Below are 20,779 nucleotides of genomic sequence, written 5' to 3' on the forward strand. Positions count from 1 at the left end.
CTTTGCTCCTATTTAGCTGATCTAACGATTACTCATTGTTTTTCTTCAGGGCCCCATGTGGCTATAACTTGAGCGTACATTGCCCAGAGAACTCCTGACTGGAAAACTCTTAGTATTAAATCAGGCAGAGAAATGTAGCATCTTCGATAGCTTTCTAGGTTTTTAGGGAATCGAGTTGAATGTGGGTATTTGAGCCTGTCCACTTACTATATAATATTACTGCCTGCAGTCATTGAAGTCAACAAGCGAGATATAGTCTTCCTGATAGATGGCACGTCTACACGGGGATCGGCCAACTTCAATGCCATCCGCGACTTCCTTTACAAAGTGGTCCAGAAGCTGGAAATCGGGCAGGATCTGATTCAGGTGGCCGTGGCCCAGTACGCAGACACCGTTAAGCTGGGCTTTCATTTCAAGGACTTCCAGTCCCGAAGGGATGTCCTCAGTGCCATTCGGAGGCTGCGGCCCATTAATGGCACGGTGCTCTACACAGGGGCTGCCCTTGACTATGTCAGGAACAACTTCTTTAATGGTTCTGTTGGATATCGAGCCAGCGAAGGGGTTCCTAAACTCCTGGTGTTGATCACGGGAGGTAAGTCCCTCGATGACATCAGCTATCCAGCCCAGGAACTGAAGAGGAGCGGCATCATGGCCTTTGCCATTGGGAGCCCAATGGCAGACCGAACGGAGCTAGAAGAGGTTGCCTTTGACCCCTCTTTGGTGTTCGAACCGGCGGAATTCCGACCTGGGCCCATGCAAGCCATCCTACCTGGCTTTCTATCGCCATTAAGAACCCTTTCTGGAACCACCCAAGGTATGTTCCGATCCCAAGTAGAGTGGTAGTCTTTAAGGGAGATCTTGGAGAGAGAAAAGGATTTGGCCTCTGTCGCTAAGTAGAATCAGAACAGACGACTGCCCCAAAAATAATAAAACAAGATGGCGACTAGTCTCGAGGTCCCTTTTTATTTGGGGAGGAGAAGCCTGGATCTTGGGTGGCCCCCAATCAGTCTGAAATGACCAAGGGGTCTCTGCTGAGGGAGGAGCAGTGCCCGAGGCTGACCTCCATCCTCTTCAATGCCCCAAATAAAACGGGAACTCGAGTAGGATCGTGTGTTAGAGCTCGATTTTGAGTCCACAAACGATGTCCTGCGAACTTTGCTCTGGGAACCGCTAACCTGAATGGATTCGATCCTCCCAGCCGTCCTTAATGAAGATGAATATCACGGAAGCAGCAGCTCTCACCCTAACCGGCTTCTCCGAGGCACTCTCTCCTCCCTCTCTCTTGCATGACTGCATGCCGAGTCTTAAGATCACTTGGCATCCCCGGATGCCCCACCATCTTAAGGCTTAGTTGTCTGTCTGTGTTTAAACTTGCCACCATCCCGTGCCAAAGTTACGGAAGCTGATTGTTCCTGGATGTTTTAGATCTCATTGATTCCGAGGTGCAGCGGCTAGATCCCAGTGCTAGGAGATGAGCTGAGCTACCAGGAGTGACCGGGTGCCTCAATGTCTTCAAGGCATTGGCTAAGCCTTATGTGGGAAATGATTACATTTGGAAGGATCCAAGGCGATGCTTTCCTGCATGGAGAGGCAGTGTAGTACGGTGGATGGGGCTTCAGGAACCTCTGGATTGGAATCCCATCTCAGTTACTTCCTGGCTGTGTGACCCTGGGCAAGTCACCAGCTCTCTGGGATCTGTAAGAAAGGGGGTTGGATGGAGGACCTCTAAGGTCTCTTCTAGTTCTCAACCTCTCTAGGACCCCAGTCACGTGCTATAAGGAGCCCTTTTAAAGGCTCTTTTTCACTGTCCTTATTCAGAGGCTTCATTTGAATACTGCCTGGAGCATTGAGTCCCAAGACTAACGTTGGCCCTGTGATTCTCAAGGCAGAAGGAAATCATCGGGGAGTAAGTAAGGGCAGTGTTCTCAGTTAGATCAGAGGACTCCAGGGGGGAAAGGGGACAAGATACGGACTTTTGTCCCTGTTACTAGCCCCACAGCCCTTGCTCGGGAGCACCTGCAGTTGGTGGTGGAAGGGACGCCATCTTTTGTATTGATGGTCACCACCAATCCTTGCCTCAATCAGTTTGGCAAGCCCTATTGGCTCCTTGGCTCTCCTACAGTCAGTTTTTCAAACATTTTGCCCAGGGGGGAAAAAGACAAAATAAAGCCAATCTGGGACAGAGAGAAGGACCAGACCTCTAACTCCATTGGTAGAAAACTCTCTGCCAATCCAAACCCTTGGCTCTCCCCTCCAGTATATAGACCGAGTTGAATCCCATTTCCTTTACTGGTTTTCAACGTCTCCTTTCCACGTTAGTGATCTCCAAATCATGGCTGAAGGTCTTCAGTCCTTCTCCCATCCAAGTTACCTTCCTAAACCATAGAATCGTCAGAGTAGGGCCGTCATTTTTTAGTCCTGGACATCATAGCTCTCAAAGCAGCTTCAGACCGAAGTAACTTTTTTCGTCTGCCCTTTGTACTCCACAGGCTCATCTTGAGCTTATAATCAATCCACTAGGAACCTCCAGATCTTTTTCACCAGGAAAAAAAAGCCGCCTTTGGTGTCAGTCAGTTATTAGAAGAACAGCTCCAACCCATGTGAACAATCTTCCCCAACAGGAGGAGATTGTGAGCGAAGCCGGGGTACCTGGCGTGTGGGCACATTCTCGGGGCACTGGGAGGGCTTTCACCCCTCTGCTGCTGTTTTCCGATGCTAGCCACAGTGGGAAAGGAATGGTCCCCGTGTTCTGTGAGCTGCATTTGGTTTCTCACCTTGGCCACCAAAACGCTTCACCAGTAGCAGTAGTTGAAAAAATATGCAGAGCCCTCTGTCATATTTGGTGCCCGGGCACGCTTGTCCCTGCCGTGTGTCTCTGTGGTCTCGCCGTGCCCATGTGTGCCTGTTATCTCGCTGTCTGAGTGTCTCACTTTGTTTTCTCTGCTCCACACAGTTCCTGTAAACAAAAGGGATATCATCTTTCTTTTGGATGGATCACTCAACGTGGGAAACGCCAACTTCCCTTACGTGCGCGACTTTGTAATGAACTTAGTAAACAGCCTCGATGTGGGCTATGACAATATCCGGGTCGGTTTAGTTCAATTTAGCGACACTCCCGAGACTGAGTTCTCCCTAGACACATACCAGTCCAAGTCAGATTTGCTTGCTCGCCTGCGGCAGTTGCAACTCAAGGGGGGGTCCACTCTGAACATTGGCTCGGCGCTCGATTTTGTGCGCTCCAATCATTTCACGGAAGCTGGCGGGAGCCGGATCCATGAGAACATCCCTCAGCTCCTCCTCCTGCTCGCTGCCGGGCAGTCGGGGGATTCTTACTTGCAAGCTTCCAATGCTTTAGCCCGAGCCGGAGTCCTGACCTTTTGCGTGGGTGCTAGCCAGGCTAATAAGGCAGAACTCGAGCAGATTGCATTTAACCCCAGCCTGGTCTATCTTATGGATGATTTCAGTTCCCTACCAGCCTTGCCACAGCAATTGATTCAGCCCCTAACCACATATGTTAGTGGTGGCGTGGAAGAAGTTCCACTTGCCCCGACAGGTAACGTTTACATTTCTTCATCCTCACTCTCTCTCTGCTCATTCCAATGGAGGCCAAACTGGGAGGCAGTTGCTCAATACCTTCCCCTACCTTGGCGTGCTGTTAGGAGGGATGGAGGTTCCTGGGGGGGGGGTGACTTTTCTTCTTCTTCTTCTCCTTTTTTATTCTATAAATTGGATGATGAAGATTCTATACCAGCATGCTCTGATTCGCCCATTTGTGCTGTTGAGGGAAGAGAGGAATACCTTTAAAATGAATTAAAGAGCTCTTTACTAAGTGCTCACCCCGGGTCAAGCATTGGCCGAGCTCTAGGTGCCAAAGACGACAGGGAGACAATTGCTGTCTTCCCAGAGTCCAGGTTCTAGCGCTCAGCTCCAGTTCCGACAGCCTCCATCCCATTACTTCATGAGGTTTCTGCCTGTTCCGGGGCTCTTCATCAGAGTATTCTGGTGGGAGTATTTGAAAATTCCGCGTTGAGTGTATTCAGGAATTGTGTTGGCTTTGGTGACCCTCCAAACGGAAAAGGGTCCTTGCGCTTCCCAGTTCCGCTACCAACGTGCAGATCACCCCCAGATTCTTGGCTCCCTAAGCAGACAGGAATCCACAGTGTTGTGGATATAGATCTGGAAGGATCTTCATAGGTCCTCTGGTCCAACCCCTTCACTTTACCGATGAGGAGGCTGAGGCTCAGAGAGGGGAAGTCCCATTTGGACCATTTCCATGCCCTTTCGAAAACATCTATTGTCAATAGGACGGCCAAGACGAGTTTGGAGAGGAATTGGATTGAAATGCTGGCTGGGTTTCCACCTGCCTCCCCTCCTGTGGCCAGGTGGCTCAGAAGGCTTCTCAGGGACAACCTTGCTGCCTAGTGACAGCAATGGACAGCCATGGATGCTCATAACCAGAATAGCTCCCAGGAGCTGTTTGGATGGGAAGGAGTGAAAGGGCGTTAGCCCATGGAGTCTGAGCCGTAACTTGGCCTTCTCCAGGGTTCTTTATATTCTTCTCAAGAGAGTGTAAGAAGAACTAGATGTTTGGACAAGGACAGGGTGGAAGGATACATATACAAGGAGGAAGAGTGTGCTCTTGGCCAACGTTTGGACCGACTACCATAACCTTAGATCTAGTGGAATGATTATTAATTTTAATTGAATAAATGGTAGCATGTTTCATACCACCCATATTCATCAATGTTTGTCAGAGGAGACTAATATCCCATTTTTTTTAAACCCTGACCTTCCATCTTGGAATCAATACTGTGTATTGGTTCCAAGGCAGAAGAGTGGTAGGGGCTAGGCAATGGGCAATGGTAGTCAAGTGACTTGCCCAGGGTCACACAGCTGAGAAGTGTCTGAGGCCAGATTTGAACCGAAGACCTCCCATCTCTAGGCCTGGTTCTCCATCCACTGAGCTCCCCAGCTCCCCCCGATATCCCATTTTTTTAAAGCAGAATTGTGATAAGAGCATTGTTGATTATTTTATACATTTATTTTTTGGAAATGATACAGCCTTCCTTTACCAGGATGGCATCCCACAAGTCATAGTGTATTTTGGAACTTTTTGCTGGGGAGGCAAAGTGTTGAGTCCTGTGGACTCATCCTTTCTTCTCTCTATTCCCAGTTGAACACAGCAGGGCCTGAATTTTTAGGGAAATTGGATTTATATTCTTTTTGGCTGCTGGTATAGTTATCTTCCTCCATACCTGGTGAAACCTGGTGGCAGCTCCCTGTAAGCTCTTGAATGCAATTCAACCAGCGTCTGCTTTACTTACTTTGTCTTCATTTGCCTTTGTTCTAGAAGGCCAGCGGGACATTCTTTTCCTCTTCGATGGCTCAGCCAACCTCATTGGCCAGTTCCCCGCCGTCCGGGACTTCCTCTACAAGATTATCGATGAGCTCAATGTGAAACCTGATGGCACTCGGATAGCCGTCGCCCAGTACAGTGACAACGTCAAAGTGGAGTCCCGTTTTTCTGACCACCAGAGCAAGACAGATCTCTTGAATCATGTGAAACGGATGAAGATCAAGGGAGGCAAACTCCTCAACGTGGGTCAGGCCCTGGACTTTGCCCAGAGGAATCTCTTTGTGAAGTCGTCTGGGAGTAGAATTGAGGAAGGAGTGCCTCAGTTCCTTGTCCTTCTGGCAGCTGGCAGGTCGACCGACCGTGTGGATGGGCCGGCCCAGAACCTGAGACAGGTTGGCATCATCCCGTTCATTTTCCAAGCAAAGAATGCAGACCCTGCGGAATTAGAAAGGATCGTGCCCTCCCCTGCCTTTATCCTAGCTGCCGAGTCTCTGCCCAAGATCGGAGAGCTTCAGCCACAGATTGTGAATCTCTTAAAAACTGTCCAAAATGGCGGACCCTCACCAGGTAGGTTGGCCATCGTTACTTTTCCAGGCTAGTTCTGCATGTGGGCCATCGGGGTCATTTGATGGGGAGATTGTTGGGGAAGCCACCGGTGCCTTATAGAATGCCATGATTTCATTTTTGCTACTGCATGATCTCTAGGACTGCCTCAGTTTTCTACCTGCTGAATGGGGTGGTTCTATGGGAAGAGTACTGGGTTGAGCGTCCAAGGACTGAGGCTTAAATCGTGGCTGTGGCATTTAATACAAATTTAATGATTATTTGGGCAAATTCTTTAAATGATCTGGTCTTCCATTTCCTAGGGTCGCTCCCAGCTCTACATCTGTTTCACTATGCTCTAGTGCTTGAAGGACAGGGTTCAAGTCCTGTTGCTATGTGTATGACTTTGGGCACATCCCTTAAACTTTGTGGGGCTCAGTTTCCTTGCTTTTAAGGGGGGTTGGACTAGATGACCTCTAAGGCGTCTCCTTGCTCCAAGCCCGTGATCCGATGGTTTGGAGTCAAAGGGTCCTCTGTTCAAATCTTGCCCCGGACAATGACTCCCTGTACCATCTTAGGCAAGGTTTATTGTCTGTCATTGATTGGCCTTAGGGAGGTCTCAGTTTCCTTATCAGTAAAGCAGGTGGCCTCTCTCGGAGGCCTCTGGGAACTCTGACCTTCTTCCTACTCTGGTCTCCCTCCCTGCCCGCCAGTTGTTTCTCTGAGGGATGCCACTGGAAAGCCTGGAACGCTTTCCGCCTTCCCTTCAAGCCCACGACGCCTCTTGACTTTCTGCCAGTCATCTTTCCTGCTTCTTGTTGCAGGTCCCGGGGAGAGGAAGGACATCGTCTTCCTGATCGACGGCTCTGACAGGGTCAGAAGCGACTTCCCTTTCCTGAAGGACTTTGTTCGGAAAGTGGTGGAGAGCCTGGACGTGGGCCCCGACCGTGTCAGGGTGGCCGTGGTGCAGTTCAGCGAGCGAGCCCGGCCCGCGTTCTACCTGAACTCCTACTCCGACCAACGGGCTGTGCTCCAGGCCGTCCGCCAGCTGTCCCCGCTCGGCGGCGCGTCCCTGCACACGGGCTCCGCCCTGGACTTCGTCCTGAGGAACGTCCTGGTGGAGTCGGCGGGGAGCCGGATGGCCGAGGGCGTCCCCCAGGTCCTGATCGTCCTCAGCGCAGGCAGGTCCCAGGACGACATCCAGGGCCCCGCGGTGCTCCTGAAGAGGAGCGGCGCCGTGCCCTTCGGCATCGGCATCGGCCACTCCGATGACGCCGAGATGCGGACCATCTCCTACGTCCCCGACTTTGCTGCCGTCATCCCCACCTTCCAGCAGCTGGCTCACGTGCAGCAGCTCGTCTCGGAGAAAGTGATTCTGCTCAGCCAGGAGGAGCTGCAGAAGATCAGGCCGGCGCTGCCTCTTCCACCGCCAGGTAGGCCGCCCAGGCCATGGCGGGATTCCAGTGCCCACGGCCCCGGCCCCTTCTCTGGGGATGGCGGCCAGAATCCCAGGCCAGGAGCTCGGGGCAGTCCTGACGCTCCGGCCAGCAGGCAGGTGGTGGGCAATGATTAGGCACTGACGATGGGCCAGCTTGGCACTAAAGCCAGAGGGGCAAAGAAAGGCAAAGGACAGTCCGCGCCGTCCGGGATCCGAGCGTCTCCTGGGGGACGCAGCATCCCAGAGTGGGCAGGGGAAGCCAGCAGGGGCTCTTGGAGGCTTGAGATTGTTAGGGCAGGAACTCCCCGTGCTGTTGCGGGCAAACACCGTCGCCGTCAAGGGTAGTGGCAGAGCCGTGGTTTTCAGGGCTGATCCGTGGATCGCTCTCCGGGCGGCCCCGAAACCTGTTACGGGGTCTTGCGGTCAAGACTATGTTATAATGCGATTAAACTGCCCATCCCAATACTCCTCCCTTCCAACTACATGTCTGTGGAGGGCAGATTTCTTCATGTACTTCCACCAAAACACCATATCCCAACAGATTGAATGCAGAAGCCGAAAGGAGATTCCTGGCGCCCAGGAGGGGCTTAATAAGTGTTTATCAATTTGATCTATGAAGTCAGAAATTAGATTTGTAAAAATCTAAAAAATAGACCATTCAGCTTATTGAATTTATTTTTATTTGGAGAAAAGATAGTTATTTTTTCCTAAAAAGTCATTTATGTTCCTACAGGTTTTATATATATTCTATAATAAAAATATATAATAAAAATAAAATAAATAATATTAAAATATATAACAAAATAATATAGTGTAAAAATAAAAATATAATAAAATAAAAAGAAAACATAAATATATATTTATGTAGACATGTAACCCATAGAAACATAAATGACTTTTTGTATAATGTGGGTTTGTTATTGTTATTTTAAATCAATCAATCAATCCATTAATAATAATAAATAAATCAAATTTATTTTTGAAAGTTTTAGTTCTATTTTAAACTAGATTTATGCGTAAACCAGAGTTAAGTTTAAAACAGACATATTGATTAGCATCTTAATGATTAATATGGTAAATATTGCTACATAGAACCCGCATAAATAAAAGCTCTTTGGTTTCAATAATTAAAAAAAATATAATGATTTCAACAATTTTTTCAATTTCAATAAACATTTTCCATTTTAATATTTTTTTAAAAGTACGAAGGAGTCCAGAGAGGAAAAAGCTTGAGAACTGCTGTCTTAGTCATGAGAAGCTAAGTGACTTTCTTGGAGCCCCATTGAGCACCATGTTGCCTTCCATGAGCCTTTGGGCCACAGCCTAGTCCCACTTCCTCCTCTTCTCCATCTGGGTTCCTCGCCCCTCCTGGCCACCTGTAGTTCAATCTGTATGATATTTCTGAGCATAAAACAAACGTTTCCACCCAGTGGGGAGCTGTGAGGGCCCAGATTTTATGCAATCAGTCCACCCCCGGTCGTCTCTGAATTGGTGGGACGTGGTACGGGGACAGAAAACTGGAAACCATTAGTCTTGGGCATTTCCTGTGGCCTCATCCCACTCAGCCTTCACTGTCGTGATTTTCATCATGGAATCCTGGAGATTCCAGAATGTAGCCCTGATCTCTGGGCACGTGGACAAGGAAAATGTGACACGAAATATCTCTCAATGCTGGGGACCATTTTGAGTGCTTCTTAATCTGAACAGCCACAATCTGTCAATCAAGAAATGCCAATTAAGTCCCTTCCATGTGCCAGGGCTTGTGCTAGGCACTGGCATTATAACGAGAGGCAGAAGACTGCCCCAGCTCTCAAGGAGCTTCCAGTCTAAAGGGCAGGATAACATGTGAACGAGATACATACAGGATAAGTAGGAAATAATTAGCGGAGAGAAGGCAACAGAACTAAGAAGGGCCAACAAAGGCTTCCTGTAGAAAATGGGATTTTAATTGGGACTTAAAGGAAAAAGAGAGGTCAGTGGAGGAGGAGGAGACATTCCAAGTCCTGAAGACAACTGGAGAAATTGTTGTGAGCTAAGGGATGGAGAGTCCTGTTTATGGAATGATCAGGAGGCTAGAATCCCCGGAGAATTTCTGTAGAATGAAAACTCCTGCAAACCAGCAGTCTTCAGCCTTTGTTATTTAAGAGAAGAGGTTGAATCCTGCTGTTGGGAAATCTAGAGCACCAACCACCTGATTTCTTTGGAGATGGGGAGATTGTGGGAGACAGGTGGATTGGATACACACTTCGTTTGTTTGTTTGTTTGAGGGAGAACAAACATGTGCTGAATTTGGAGTCAGAGGACCTGGCTTCAGATCCTAGCCATTTCACTTTCTACCCTGAACAAAGGATTTAAACTCTCTGGGCCTCAGTTTCCTCATCTGTAAATAAGGGGGATTGGTCTCTAATGCTCTCTAAGTTCCCTCACACTTATAGATTTATAAGCTTCTGAGCTGTGTGGCCTCAATGGGCCTCAGTTTCCTTTAATGTCTCCTTTGGAGTAGATCAAAGGGCTTATCATCTATCTTAAGGTGTATAATAAGATTTAGTCTGTACAGTGAAAAAAAGGAATATGAACTCCTTGTCCAAGTTTGGTAAGGTGAAATCGAACCTGTGGCATTCAAATAGATTTTATTTCAGTGGTAATTGCTCTTTGTAGCTTTCCTTAGTGCATTTTCCTGTAATTCAGGCCAATTCCATCCAATTTAGTTCAACAAGCATTGATTACCCGAAGCCTACTATGTGTTGAGCTAAGGGGTGCCTGGGAATTTTAGATTGACTCTATCCTGCTTAGTCTTTAGATTTTAGCAACCAGGAATGCATACACCCCCACTTGAGGATTAAGTGTGGAGGAGGAAGGTCTATGACCTGAGTGTGCTAACAAGGGACAAATCAGAAACAACTGACTGCCCCCCTGGGCTGTCCAAAGCCAATTTTAAGCCACCATTGGCACATGTGAGACACAGGAAGTGACATAAAGAACTGCCTTTATATTTCGTGTCACTTACTTTAATTTTAACTTTTACAGTGCTGTAGTGCATAGAGCACCAGGTCTAGACTGAGGAACTCATCTTTGTGAGTTCAAATCCAGTTTCAGATGCTTCCTAGCTAGGTGACCCTGGGCAAGTCACTTAACCCTGTTTGCCTTGTTTTCCTAATCTGTCAAATGAATTAGAGAAAGAAATGGTAAACCAGTCAAGTATCTTTGCCAAAAAAACTCACATGGGATCACAGAGACTTGGGCACAACTGAAAGGTCTGAATGAAGAGCAACAAAGGTGCCAAACTATTAGGTAAAGCCCAAAAATAGCCTTCAAGGGGCTATCACTCTACTGTCACTAACTAGCCAGGGATCTCTATTACTCCTCTCTTTTAGAACTCCGGATCTCAATTGACCCCCATCATTATTCCCAATGGAACAAGTCACTCAAATCTGCCTCAGTTTCTCTCCCTGTAAAGTAAAAGGGTTTGGGAAATCCCTTCCAGGTCTAAGTGCCCATTCTTCAGTCATTTCCTCCCTCTGAGGCTCAGTTTCCTTGTTGGTAAAAGGAAGGCTGGGGCTAGATGACCTCCCTTTGCGCCTCTGCTCTCTGATCTGATGTTCTGATCCTTTGATTTCCCAGGGGCTGGTAGCAAGAGGGACGTGGTCTTCCTCATCGACGGCTCCCAGAACACGGTGCAGGAGTTCTCGTACATCCGCGCCTTGATCGAGAGTCTCATCGAAGAGCTGGACGTGGGCTTCGACACCACTCGGGTGGCGGTGATTCAGTTCAGCGAGGATCCCCGGGTTGAGTTTCTGCTGAATGCCCACAGCAGCAAGGATGACGTCCAGGCGGCCGTGAGGAGGCTGCGTCCCAAGGGTGGCCGGCAGATCAACGTGGGCAGCGCTCTGGACTACGTGTCCAAGAACATCTTCCGGAGGCCGCTGGGGAGCCGCCTTGAGGAGGGGGTGCCGCAGTTCCTGGTGCTCATCTCTTCGGGGAGGTCCAGCGACGACGTGGAGGATGCTGCGGCACACATCAAGGAGACTGGGGTGGCCCCCTTCACCGTGGCCCGCAACGTTGATCCCGAGGAGCTGGTCAGGATTTCTCTGAGCCCTGAGTACGTATTCTCAGTGAGCACCTTTAGGGAGCTGCCGAGCCTGGAACAGAAGCTGCTGACCCCCATCACCACCCTGACCTCGGAGCAGATAAAGAGCATCCTGAGTCAAACACCGCACCCAAGACCAGGTGAGATGCTTTTACTCTCCAGGGGAAAACAAGTATCTAGGCTGGACGGTAGATGTAGATGTGAGGGGAAGTCCAGGGTAGTGGACAGAGGGCCTATTGGCTCTGGAATCAGAGGACCTGGGTTCAAACACTGCCCTGTGTGACCCTGGACAGGTCACTTAGCCCCAGCTGCCTAGCCTCCGTCGCTCTTCTTTCTTAGAATGAATACTCAGACAGAAGGTAAGGAAAGGTTTAAATTGGTTAGAGAGTGGCTGAGGACTAGTGTGTGGCTGGGATGTCGTTGGGAGGGAGAAAGGCTGCTTCTGACCCTGGCTGTTCTGGTGGCCTGGGCTAGTCAGTGGGTAAATCACGTCTCTACTCCGTGCTCCAGTCAGTGTCCCAAGGCTGGAAGGGGCAGAGCAGGCACCCCTTGTCTGGGCCAGTTTCCTGTCCTGGCATGTCCCGGCAGCCCCGCTGTGCCAGGTCCAGCGTCCACGCAGTGGAATGTCCACAGAGCCGCAGGAGCTCGGGTGGCGGCGCGAGGAAGAGAGCGCTCACTTTCCTTCTCTTTCTCTCTCTCCAGATGTAGAAGGCAACGCTGCCGACATTGTCTTCCTCGTTGATTCCTCGGACAGCGTCAGGCCAGAAGGGATAGTCCACATTCGAGATTTCATCCGCAACATCGTCAGGAAGTTCGACGTGGGCCCCAACCGCATCAGGATTGGCTTGGCGCAGTTCAGCAACGAAGTCTTCCCAGAGTTCTACCTGAGGACCCACAAGTCGCAGAGTGACGTGCTGGAAGCCATCCGGCGCCTGCGGTTCCGTGGGGGCTCCCCCCTCAACACCGGCAAAGCTCTGGAGTTTGTGGCCAAGAACTTTTTCGTGAAGTCGGCGGGGAGCAGGATAGAAGACGGGGTCCCGCAGCATCTCGTGTTGTTTCTCGGAGGGAAGTCACAGGACGACGTGTCGAGGGCCGCCAGAGTGATGAGCTCCTCGGGCATCATCAGAGTCGGTGTGGGGTCCCGGAACGTCGACCGGACCGAGCTGGAGACCATCACCGGCCGGGACTCCAGACTCATCTTCACCATCAGAGAATTTAGGGACCTTCACAACATCGAGAGCCAAGTCCTAAGCTCGTTCGGACCGTCAGGAGTGACTCCCACGCCTCCTGGCCCGTTTTCTCCTCCTACCCTAGGTAAGGACTCCATGATACACGAGTGTGGATTGTGGCACCCCGTTTCACGTTGCTAGATGCCCCTGAGTATTGCTGCGTGCGCCCTAGATCCCCACATTCCCAGGGTAACCTTTTTCCCTGGGGCTCTCGGCGATCAAGGCCTTAGACGACACAACAGGAGGAGAACCCAATATGGAGTTGGAGGACCTGGATTCAAATCCTTAGTGCCACGCCTCATGGCCTTGGGCGAGTTGCTTCCTTTTATTGGGTTGGAATAGATGGTCTCAGTGGTTCTATCCCACTCTAAAGCCAGGCCCCCATGGCTGCAAGCCCATCTCCACTGGAGCTGACCGCTCGGTTGAATGCTGGTGACACAGCACCGACCGTCTTCTATGGCCTGACTCAGCCTCATTCCCGGCTCTCGACACCACTAACTGTCAGGGCCTCATCCTGGCCTTTTCATTTCCAGATGAATCTCCATCATCTCCCATCATCCAACACCCCGTTCTGAGGCTGCTGCTTGACCCCTGAAGCAGCCTCTGGGAAATAGAAATCAATGCGCCAATCCCCCAATCCGCCAATCAATACTTATTGGCTCCAGTTACAAGCCAAGGCCCTCTGTGAGTGAGTCTTTTCCCTTCCTTAAGGAGCTCTTGAAGGCCAGGACACCCAGCTCCTCCCTTCTGTTCCCCATAGCTTCCCTTATGGTTGACAGCTCTCAGTTGCCATTTTTCTTCTAGTCTTACAGGGATCCATGATGAAGGTGAGATCGGATAATAGGAAGCTGGAATAAAATTCTGTGGGAGAGGAGGCAGCTGGGTGGCTCAGTGGATGGAGAGCCAGACCTAGAGACAAGAGGTCCTGGGTTCAAATCTGGCTGCAGACACTTCCCAGCTAGGTGACCCTGGGCAAGTCACTTAACCCCCATGGCCTAAAACAAACAAAGAACTCTGTGGGAGAAAAGAGAGAACCACATCCCCTTATTCAGCCCGCCATTTTCTGACTTGTTTTCAGTTAGCTCTTACACAAGCAGGAATTAGGAATCTCCAGTGCTACGCGCTGAAAACACCATCAACGATGGAGTAGAAAAGATGCTCAATTTGGAGACAGAAGACCCGGGTTTGAGTCCTGGCTAGGCATCATCTGTCTCTATGTATGTCTCTTCCCAACTTTAAAATGAGAATGTTCCAGTAGATGCCTTTGAAGACCCCTTCTACGGTTCTAAGGCTATTAGGCTGGTTCAGATCTCTCCTGTCCCAATGGGACTCTAAGGAAGGATTCTTCTACCTCTCGAGCTGATTTCCATCCCTTCTTGTTCCTAGCCTCTTCCCTCGTTTTTATCCCCCCATTCTCCAGGGACCTTGCTTGGTAACGTTTCCTCTAGATCCGGTTTTTGATGCCTCCAATTAGAGATCTCACGGTGTCGTAGATAGCCTTATCCTTGAATTCAGCAAGACCTACATTCAAATCCTGCCTCTGAAATGAGTCGGATGCCCCCTGCCATCCTGGAAGATGATAAATGGCAGAGAAGAGAGAGTGGCCTCATTTGGGAGTGCCCAACACCGATGAAATCAGAGATCCAGTCCAAAACCATGACAAGACAAATCCCAAACAGAAACAAAATGCCCCCCCCCCCGTCACTATTTCACTATACATTTTGGGGGGCCGGGAGTGGGGGAGTGTTCACCTTTAATAGAGATGATGGTCAGGCATAGTCTATCACCCACTTTTGATTTCCGGTCTACTTCCCCATTTCCTGTTTCCATTTTGTTTCTCTCTATGGTGGGCACCCAATAGACCCATTTTCTGGTTTTCCCTCTTTCAGTCCCAAAGAAAGCTGACATCGTCTTCCTGCTGGACGGCTCCATCAACTTCAAGAGGGATAACTTCCAGGAAGTTCTCCGCTTCGTCTCGGGGATAGTGGACACCATTTACGAGGGGGGCGACTCCATCCAGGTGGGCCTCGTCCAATACAACTCAGACCCCACCGATGAGTTCTTCCTCAAGGACTTCTCCACCAAAGAGGAGATCCTCGATGCGATTAACAAAGTGGTCTACAAAGGCGGGAGGCAAGCCAATACGTTGGTGGGCCTCGAGCACCTCCGGAAGAACCACTTTGTGCCCGAGGCCGGCAGTCGCATCGACCAGCGCATCCCTCAGATCGCCTTCGTGATCACCGGCGGGAGCTCTGTGGAAGACGTGGAGGAGGCCACCCGGGCCCTGTCCCAGAAAGGGGTCAAGGTGTTCGCCGTTGGGGTGAGGAACGTCGACTTGAGGGAGGTATCGAGGATCGCCTCCAACAGCGCCATCGCCTTCCGAGTGAGCAACGTCCAGGAGCTGTCCGAGCTGAGCGAGCAAGTGCTGGAGACGCTGCACGATGCCATGCACGAGACGCTGTGTCCCGGCGTGCCGGACGTCTCCCGAGGTACCGAGTGCCGCGTGGGATGGGGGGCTTTGGATTTGGATCCAGTCCCGGTCGAGTTTCCCGTGTGAACGCAGACTGGCCGCTTTGCTTCTTCATTTCCTGCTTTGTAGCACAGGGGATGGGCTGATGCCTCCGAGGCCCCCCCAGCCCTCGTCCTGGCATCCTTCGAACTCTGGCCCTCAGAGGGCAGTGAAGGAGCCGCCCCCCCCCCAAGTACAAGCAGAGTCCTGCAGAGGTTCTCTGGCTGCCCAGCTTGGTGTTCCCTGGTTCTATCGTTAACCCAATAGATGTGGGTTAAAAGCCAGGCCGGTACCCCAACAAAAGCAGACGTGGCGCTCCTTTGGCCAGTGCTGGCGCCCTCCTTCTGCCCTCGGGGAGCCCCTTTATTTCTGCCCCTCTCATTTCCCCCTGTGGCTGGCAGCAGAGGGCAGAAGCTGGGCGCAGGCCCAGAGACGCGAGCTCAGACGCTGCCGGACGAGCCCCCTAAGGTGCCAGGACGCTCCCCGCGAGCGCCCCCAGAGCCGCTGCCCCCCTGAATCCTGCCTGTGCTTGTCCCCAGCCTGCCACCTGGACGTGATCCTGGGCTTCGACGGCTCCCCGGACCAGAACGTGTTCGTGTCTCAGCGGGGCCTCGAGGCCAAGGTGGACGCCGTCCTGAGCCGGGTCACCCAGCTGCAGAGGATCAGCTGCACCGGCAGCCAGGAGCCCACCGTGAGGGTGGCCGCCGTGGCCTACACGCCCTCCGGGCCCGTGGAAGGCTTCGACTTCTCCGCCTTCCAGCCTGACCTGTTTGAGAAGTTCCAGACGATGCGCAACCAGCACCCCTACGTGCTGACGGCCGACACGCTCAAGGCCTACCAGAGCAAGTTCAGGAGCTCCCCGGCGGGCAGCGTGAAGGTGGGGGGGCCGAGAGGGTGCTGGGGGGGCCGAGACGGTGCTGGGGGGGCCCGAGACGGTGCTGGGGGGCCCGAGACTGTGCTGGGGGGGTGAGACTGTGCTGGGGGGGGCGAGACTGTGCTGGGGGGGCTGAGACGGTGCTGGGGGGGCGAGACTGTGCTGGGGGGGCCGAGACGGTGCTGGGGGGCCAAGGCTGTGCTGGGGGGGCCGAGACGGTGCTGGGGGGCCCGAGGCTGTGCTGGGGGGCCCAAGACGGTGCTGGGGGGGCTGAGACGGTGCTGGGGGGGGGCCGAGACGGTGCTGGGGGGGGTGGCAGAAGGGGCCGGATTTGAAGTCAGGACCCGAGTTCAGATCTGAGTTGTGTCCCCCCCCCCCCCCCCCCGGGTCCAGGTTTCCTCATCCGTAAAGGGAGGGCTCGGAGCAGAAGCTCTGAAGGTGGGAAGGCCTAGGAGACCCCCAATATTTGGGGGAGCGGCAGGGGGACTCTGGAGCTTCCCGGTCATGTCCTTCTTTAGTTAGAACCCCGTCTCAGAAGGGCCTCTCCTGCCCCTCCACCGAGAGCTGGCGGGAGCCTCGGGGCCGTCTAACAGACGAGGAACCCCAGGCCAACCGGGAGAGACCGAGCCACAGAGATGGGACTCAGCCCGCGGGTTCTCAGCTCCACTGAGCCGCCCCTTGGTGTAAGCCTGGCTTCTGGCCTCCGGGGCTCAGAGTTCCAGTCTTGCCCTGCTGAGGGGGCCCCACGCAAAGAGGAGGCTCCCACGTCCTGGGGGGAGCTCACTCGGGGCTCTGGGCTGGGACCGGGGTGGGGGGCTGTCATGGCTGCCCTCAGTCTGGCTGCCTCCTGCCTCTGCTCTGGGACTCACAAATGCAAGCGGAGCCACGCCTGGGCGCCCCGGGAGGGCCTTGGCTTCTCCCTCCCGTGCCGTGGGGGCTCCGTCCGCATCCCGCGTGTTGGGGCGCTTCCGCCCAGGGTTCGGGGTCGGCCGAGGCTGATCTTCTGCCTTTCGCCTCGGCCAGGTGGTGATTCACTTCACCGACGGGGTAGACGGAGACCTGGCCGCACTGCACAGAGCCTCGGCCGAGCTGCAGGAGGAAGGTGGGTGCAGCGGGAGAGATGCCGGGCACAGCGGCGGGGAGGACGGGGACTGCCAGCCCGGCCCTGGCGGGCATGAAGGCGAAGAGCGATTTGCCTCGTTCCGCTTGGCGTGGGGGACCCTCGGAGGGAAGCTCGAGGCAGGGAGACAGGCTGAATGCCCACAAGGAGAGGATCCAGGAGCCCCTCTGTGGGCCCCCCTCGGCCCCCCGGAGGTCTCCTCACAGGGTGGCCCTCTTTCCGCTTCCTCCCCCCAGGGGTGAAGGCCCTCATCTTTGTGGGCCTGGAAAGGGCCGCCAACTACGACAACGTGATGCAGCTCGAATTTGGTCGGGGCTTCACCTACAACCGGCCGCTGGCGGTGAGCTTGATGGACCTGGACTACGAGTTGGCGGAACAGCTTGTAAGTTGTGAGCAGCTTTGCTCCGTGGAGGAACTTGGGGGGAAGAGAATTGGGTTTGTAGGTCTCCGGGACCTGAACGTGGGAAGAGCACCCCGATGGCCTGCTGGTAGACTATCCCCTCGTTACTCTAGCCACTGGCGCCTCTTCAAATGGCACCTCACAGGGGAAGAGAAAAAGAAAATGGCGGCCGGGGTCTCCCGGGCTGCATGCGTTGGACTCCTGCCCTTTGACCCTTTTGAGGACTGACCCCCTTTTGGATTCATTATTGATGGGTCAGTAAATGAGTTTATCCTTATAAACCAATTTAAGCAATTTGCCTTCATGAGCTCACTTGATCCGTCCTGAGATGCTGGAAAGCAACATGATCATGGTGGCCAGTTGTCTGGTGGGAGTGAGAACCCCGGCAGAGATGCTCCAGAAACATGGGAAGGGGTTTTCTTTTGAGAGCTGTTGGGGTGAGGGGGAGGGGAACGAGGGCCCCATCTCTGAACCTCGAGGGCTGCTCCTTGTGTGCTGGACAGCCGCCCCTCGGTGGGCTCACCTCAACGCCATTGTGAGACGTTAGACAAAGATGCCCCGGGTGCTCCAAATCACGTGACGCAGGAAGGCCAAGAAGGGCAAGAATCCCAGGCTTGGAAACAGCACCAGCACTTATGGATCACATGTGTACACATTGAGGAAAGGAGAAAACTCGATGCAGTTACTTCAGTGATTGGCCCAGGCCCAGTCAGGATTCTCTCAGCTCACGTCAGGAGGGGGATGAAGACAAAGAGGAGGATCACAGACATCTGAAGAAAAAATGTAAAAGCAAAACAGCAGGAATTCCCTGCATGGATTGTGAATTCTGTGGAGAGTTGCCTGATGGAAGCAGCTCATGTGTCAGACACATCCTGAAAGTGCATTACATGGATCAAAACAGAAAAAGAGGCTGTTAATAGTGTCTAGAATTGGGAGGGACCGTAGGGGTCCGTGAGTTCAACTTTTTCATTTTACAAATGAGGAGGACTTCCAGGTAAGCATGGTGGCAGTCTAGACGCGGGACGCTTCCTCTCCTCAGCACCCACCTATATAGACAACCTCAAAAGACCAAAAAACTCAAATTCATAAGAACGAAGGGACTGTACAATAGGGCACAGCATTGAAGGTATGTGGGATTTGGGTATCTCCACACTATAAGGGGGTGAAAAAGCTCCCACCAAAACATGAGCTGATCCACCCTCCCCCACCTCACCTATGGAGCCAGAGTCAGAGCCAGCGCCTGCTAGAATCAGTGAGTGAGTGAGTGAGGGGCACCTCCAGGTCCTTGGGAGCTGACTAAGACCACCAAAGGCCTACTCCTGAGAGTAGCTACACCTGAAACCCCAGCAGACTGGGGAGCGCAGACCGTGGGCTCTCACAGGAAGGTAGTACAGAGAAGGGCAGAGAACAGCAGTGGCTGCAGAGATTCGAGAACTTGCCTCAGGCAAAATCCTTGCTCCTTAACTCCATACACAGAGAGCCTGCCCATATCACTCAGATTTCTGACTAAAAAGGGAAGGAAAAATCGCCACAGTGATGGAAAATTGTGCACAGGAACAACAAACACCCTCCAAAAAAACAAAAACAAAAAAAAGGCATTGACCCTCGAAAATTTTTACGGAGGAAAAACCCAGGCTACAGAGGAAATACAGGAGGAAATTCAAACAACCAAAACCTTCCAAAAAAAGTGGAAATTGTCCACAAGCTCTGGAAGAATTTAAATTGGAGTTTATCAAAAAGATGGTAGCCTTTTGGCAAGAAAAGTGGGAAATAGTTCAAAGAGAAAATAAAAAAATTAAAGCAGAAAACCAGTCCTTAAGGACCAGAATTGGGCAACTGGAAGCCAATGATCTTGCAAAACAGCAAGAATGAATAAAGCAAAGTCAAATGAGGAAAATGAAGCCCAGAATAGGGACAGCTGACTTGCAGATAGTGACAAAGAGGCAGGATTTGAATCCAGAGCCTGATATCAAAAAATCACAACTTTATAGCTGGAAGGGACTGCAGGGGCTACTTAATCCAACCCTGTCATTTTAGAGAATGGGAAACAGAGGCCTAAGGAGGACAAGAGACTTGACCAAGGAATACAGTTAATAAGTGGTAAAGGGGAGATTTGGACAGAGGTTCTCAAGTTCCCAATCTGATACTCCTTCCATGGCCCCTTCCATGGCCCCACAGTAAGACTAAGAATAAGTTATATTTTCAAGTTGATTCTATAAGAGATCTCATCAGACCAAAACATCTATCTCACTTTAAATATGTGGCTAAAACATTTTAGATGTTACTTTTTGAAATAGTTGGTCCCTTCTTTTTCTTCCCTCCCTCCCTCCTTTCCTCCCTCCCTCCCTCCCTCCCTCCTTTCCTCCCTCCCTCCTTTCCTCCCTCCCTCCTTTCCTTCCTCCCTTCCTTCCTCCCTCCCTTCCTTCCTTCCTTCCTTCCTTCCTTCCTTCCTTCCTTCCTTCCTTCCTTCCTTCCTTCCTTCCTTCCTTCCTTCCTTCCTTCCTTCCTTCCTTCCTTCCTTCCTTCCTTCCTTCCTTCCTTCCTTCCTTCCTTCCTCCCTTCCTCCCTTCCTTCCTTCCTCCCTTCCTCCCTTCCTTCCTTCCTCCCTCCCTTCCTCCCTCCCTCCCTCCCTCCCTCCCTCCCTCCCTCCTTTCTTCTTGAGAAATGGCCTGTAAGTCCATGTAATTACATAGTGTTGAAACTAGTTGCGGTGATGTACCCGTAGTAAGTTACTCCCAAGAATCCCAGCTGGCTCTGGTCAAAATGCAATTCAGTTGTTTAGGTTGGCCGCGGTGGCGGCAGCTCTCCGGGCGTCTCTTCATCTGGTCCAGGTTTGCCCAGGGAGTCCTTATTAATCCCCACCTGACCGTCCTGTTCCCTTTGGAAGGAGAGTGGGGTGAGCCTGTGGGGTGCTTCAGTGGGTAATTGATGTTCTCTTGGCTTGAGCTGGTTTTCGCCATTCCCTTTCATTTCCACAGGATAGCATTGCCGAGAGAGCTTGCTGTGGCGTTCCCTGCAAATGTTCTGGGCAAAGAGGAGACCGAGGACCTCTGGGCAGCATCGGGCCAAAGGTAGCCTCTGGGCTTTGGTTCATATCGTAAATTGAAATCAAATTCCAGGAAAATTGCATCAGCGTCTCAAGTGGGATTTCTTTTATCGTTTACCATGGGGTTAAGGAGGGGTGAGGAATCTGTTCCCATTTCACAGAAGAGGACACTGAAGT

At 51.9% G+C, this 20,779-nt stretch overlaps 1 protein-coding gene across 7 annotated transcripts in view; it reads left to right on the forward strand.

Annotated features, from left to right (window-relative positions):
- The window catches only part of COL6A3 (collagen type VI alpha 3 chain), a 91,071-nt gene that overhangs the window by 27,156 nt on the left and 43,136 nt on the right, over positions 1 to 20,779 (forward strand). For 3 of the 7 annotated variants that reach the window (XM_056820086.1, XM_056820084.1, XM_056820087.1), the window contains 11 exons: positions 230 to 814; positions 2,954 to 3,553; positions 5,351 to 5,923; positions 6,724 to 7,332; positions 10,959 to 11,564; positions 12,127 to 12,738; positions 14,543 to 15,142; positions 15,702 to 16,039; positions 17,060 to 17,138; positions 17,393 to 17,538; positions 20,535 to 20,627. In XM_056820086.1, coding sequence (XP_056676064.1) covers positions 230 to 814; positions 2,954 to 3,553; positions 5,351 to 5,923; positions 6,724 to 7,332; positions 10,959 to 11,564; positions 12,127 to 12,738; positions 14,543 to 15,142; positions 15,702 to 16,039; positions 17,060 to 17,138; positions 17,393 to 17,538; positions 20,535 to 20,627 — 4,841 coding nt within the window. The remainder of the gene's footprint in view (positions 1 to 229; positions 815 to 2,953; positions 3,554 to 5,350; positions 5,924 to 6,723; positions 7,333 to 10,958; positions 11,565 to 12,126; positions 12,739 to 14,542; positions 15,143 to 15,701; positions 16,040 to 17,059; positions 17,139 to 17,392; positions 17,539 to 20,534; positions 20,628 to 20,779) is intronic. The other 4 variants (XM_056820085.1, XM_056820090.1, XM_056820089.1 and 1 more) reach the window with 3 other exon arrangements.

Source organism: Monodelphis domestica, chromosome 2 (assembly GCF_027887165.1).
Source record: "Monodelphis domestica isolate mMonDom1 chromosome 2, mMonDom1.pri, whole genome shotgun sequence".
Lineage (NCBI taxonomy): Eukaryota > Metazoa > Chordata > Mammalia > Didelphimorphia > Didelphidae > Monodelphis > Monodelphis domestica.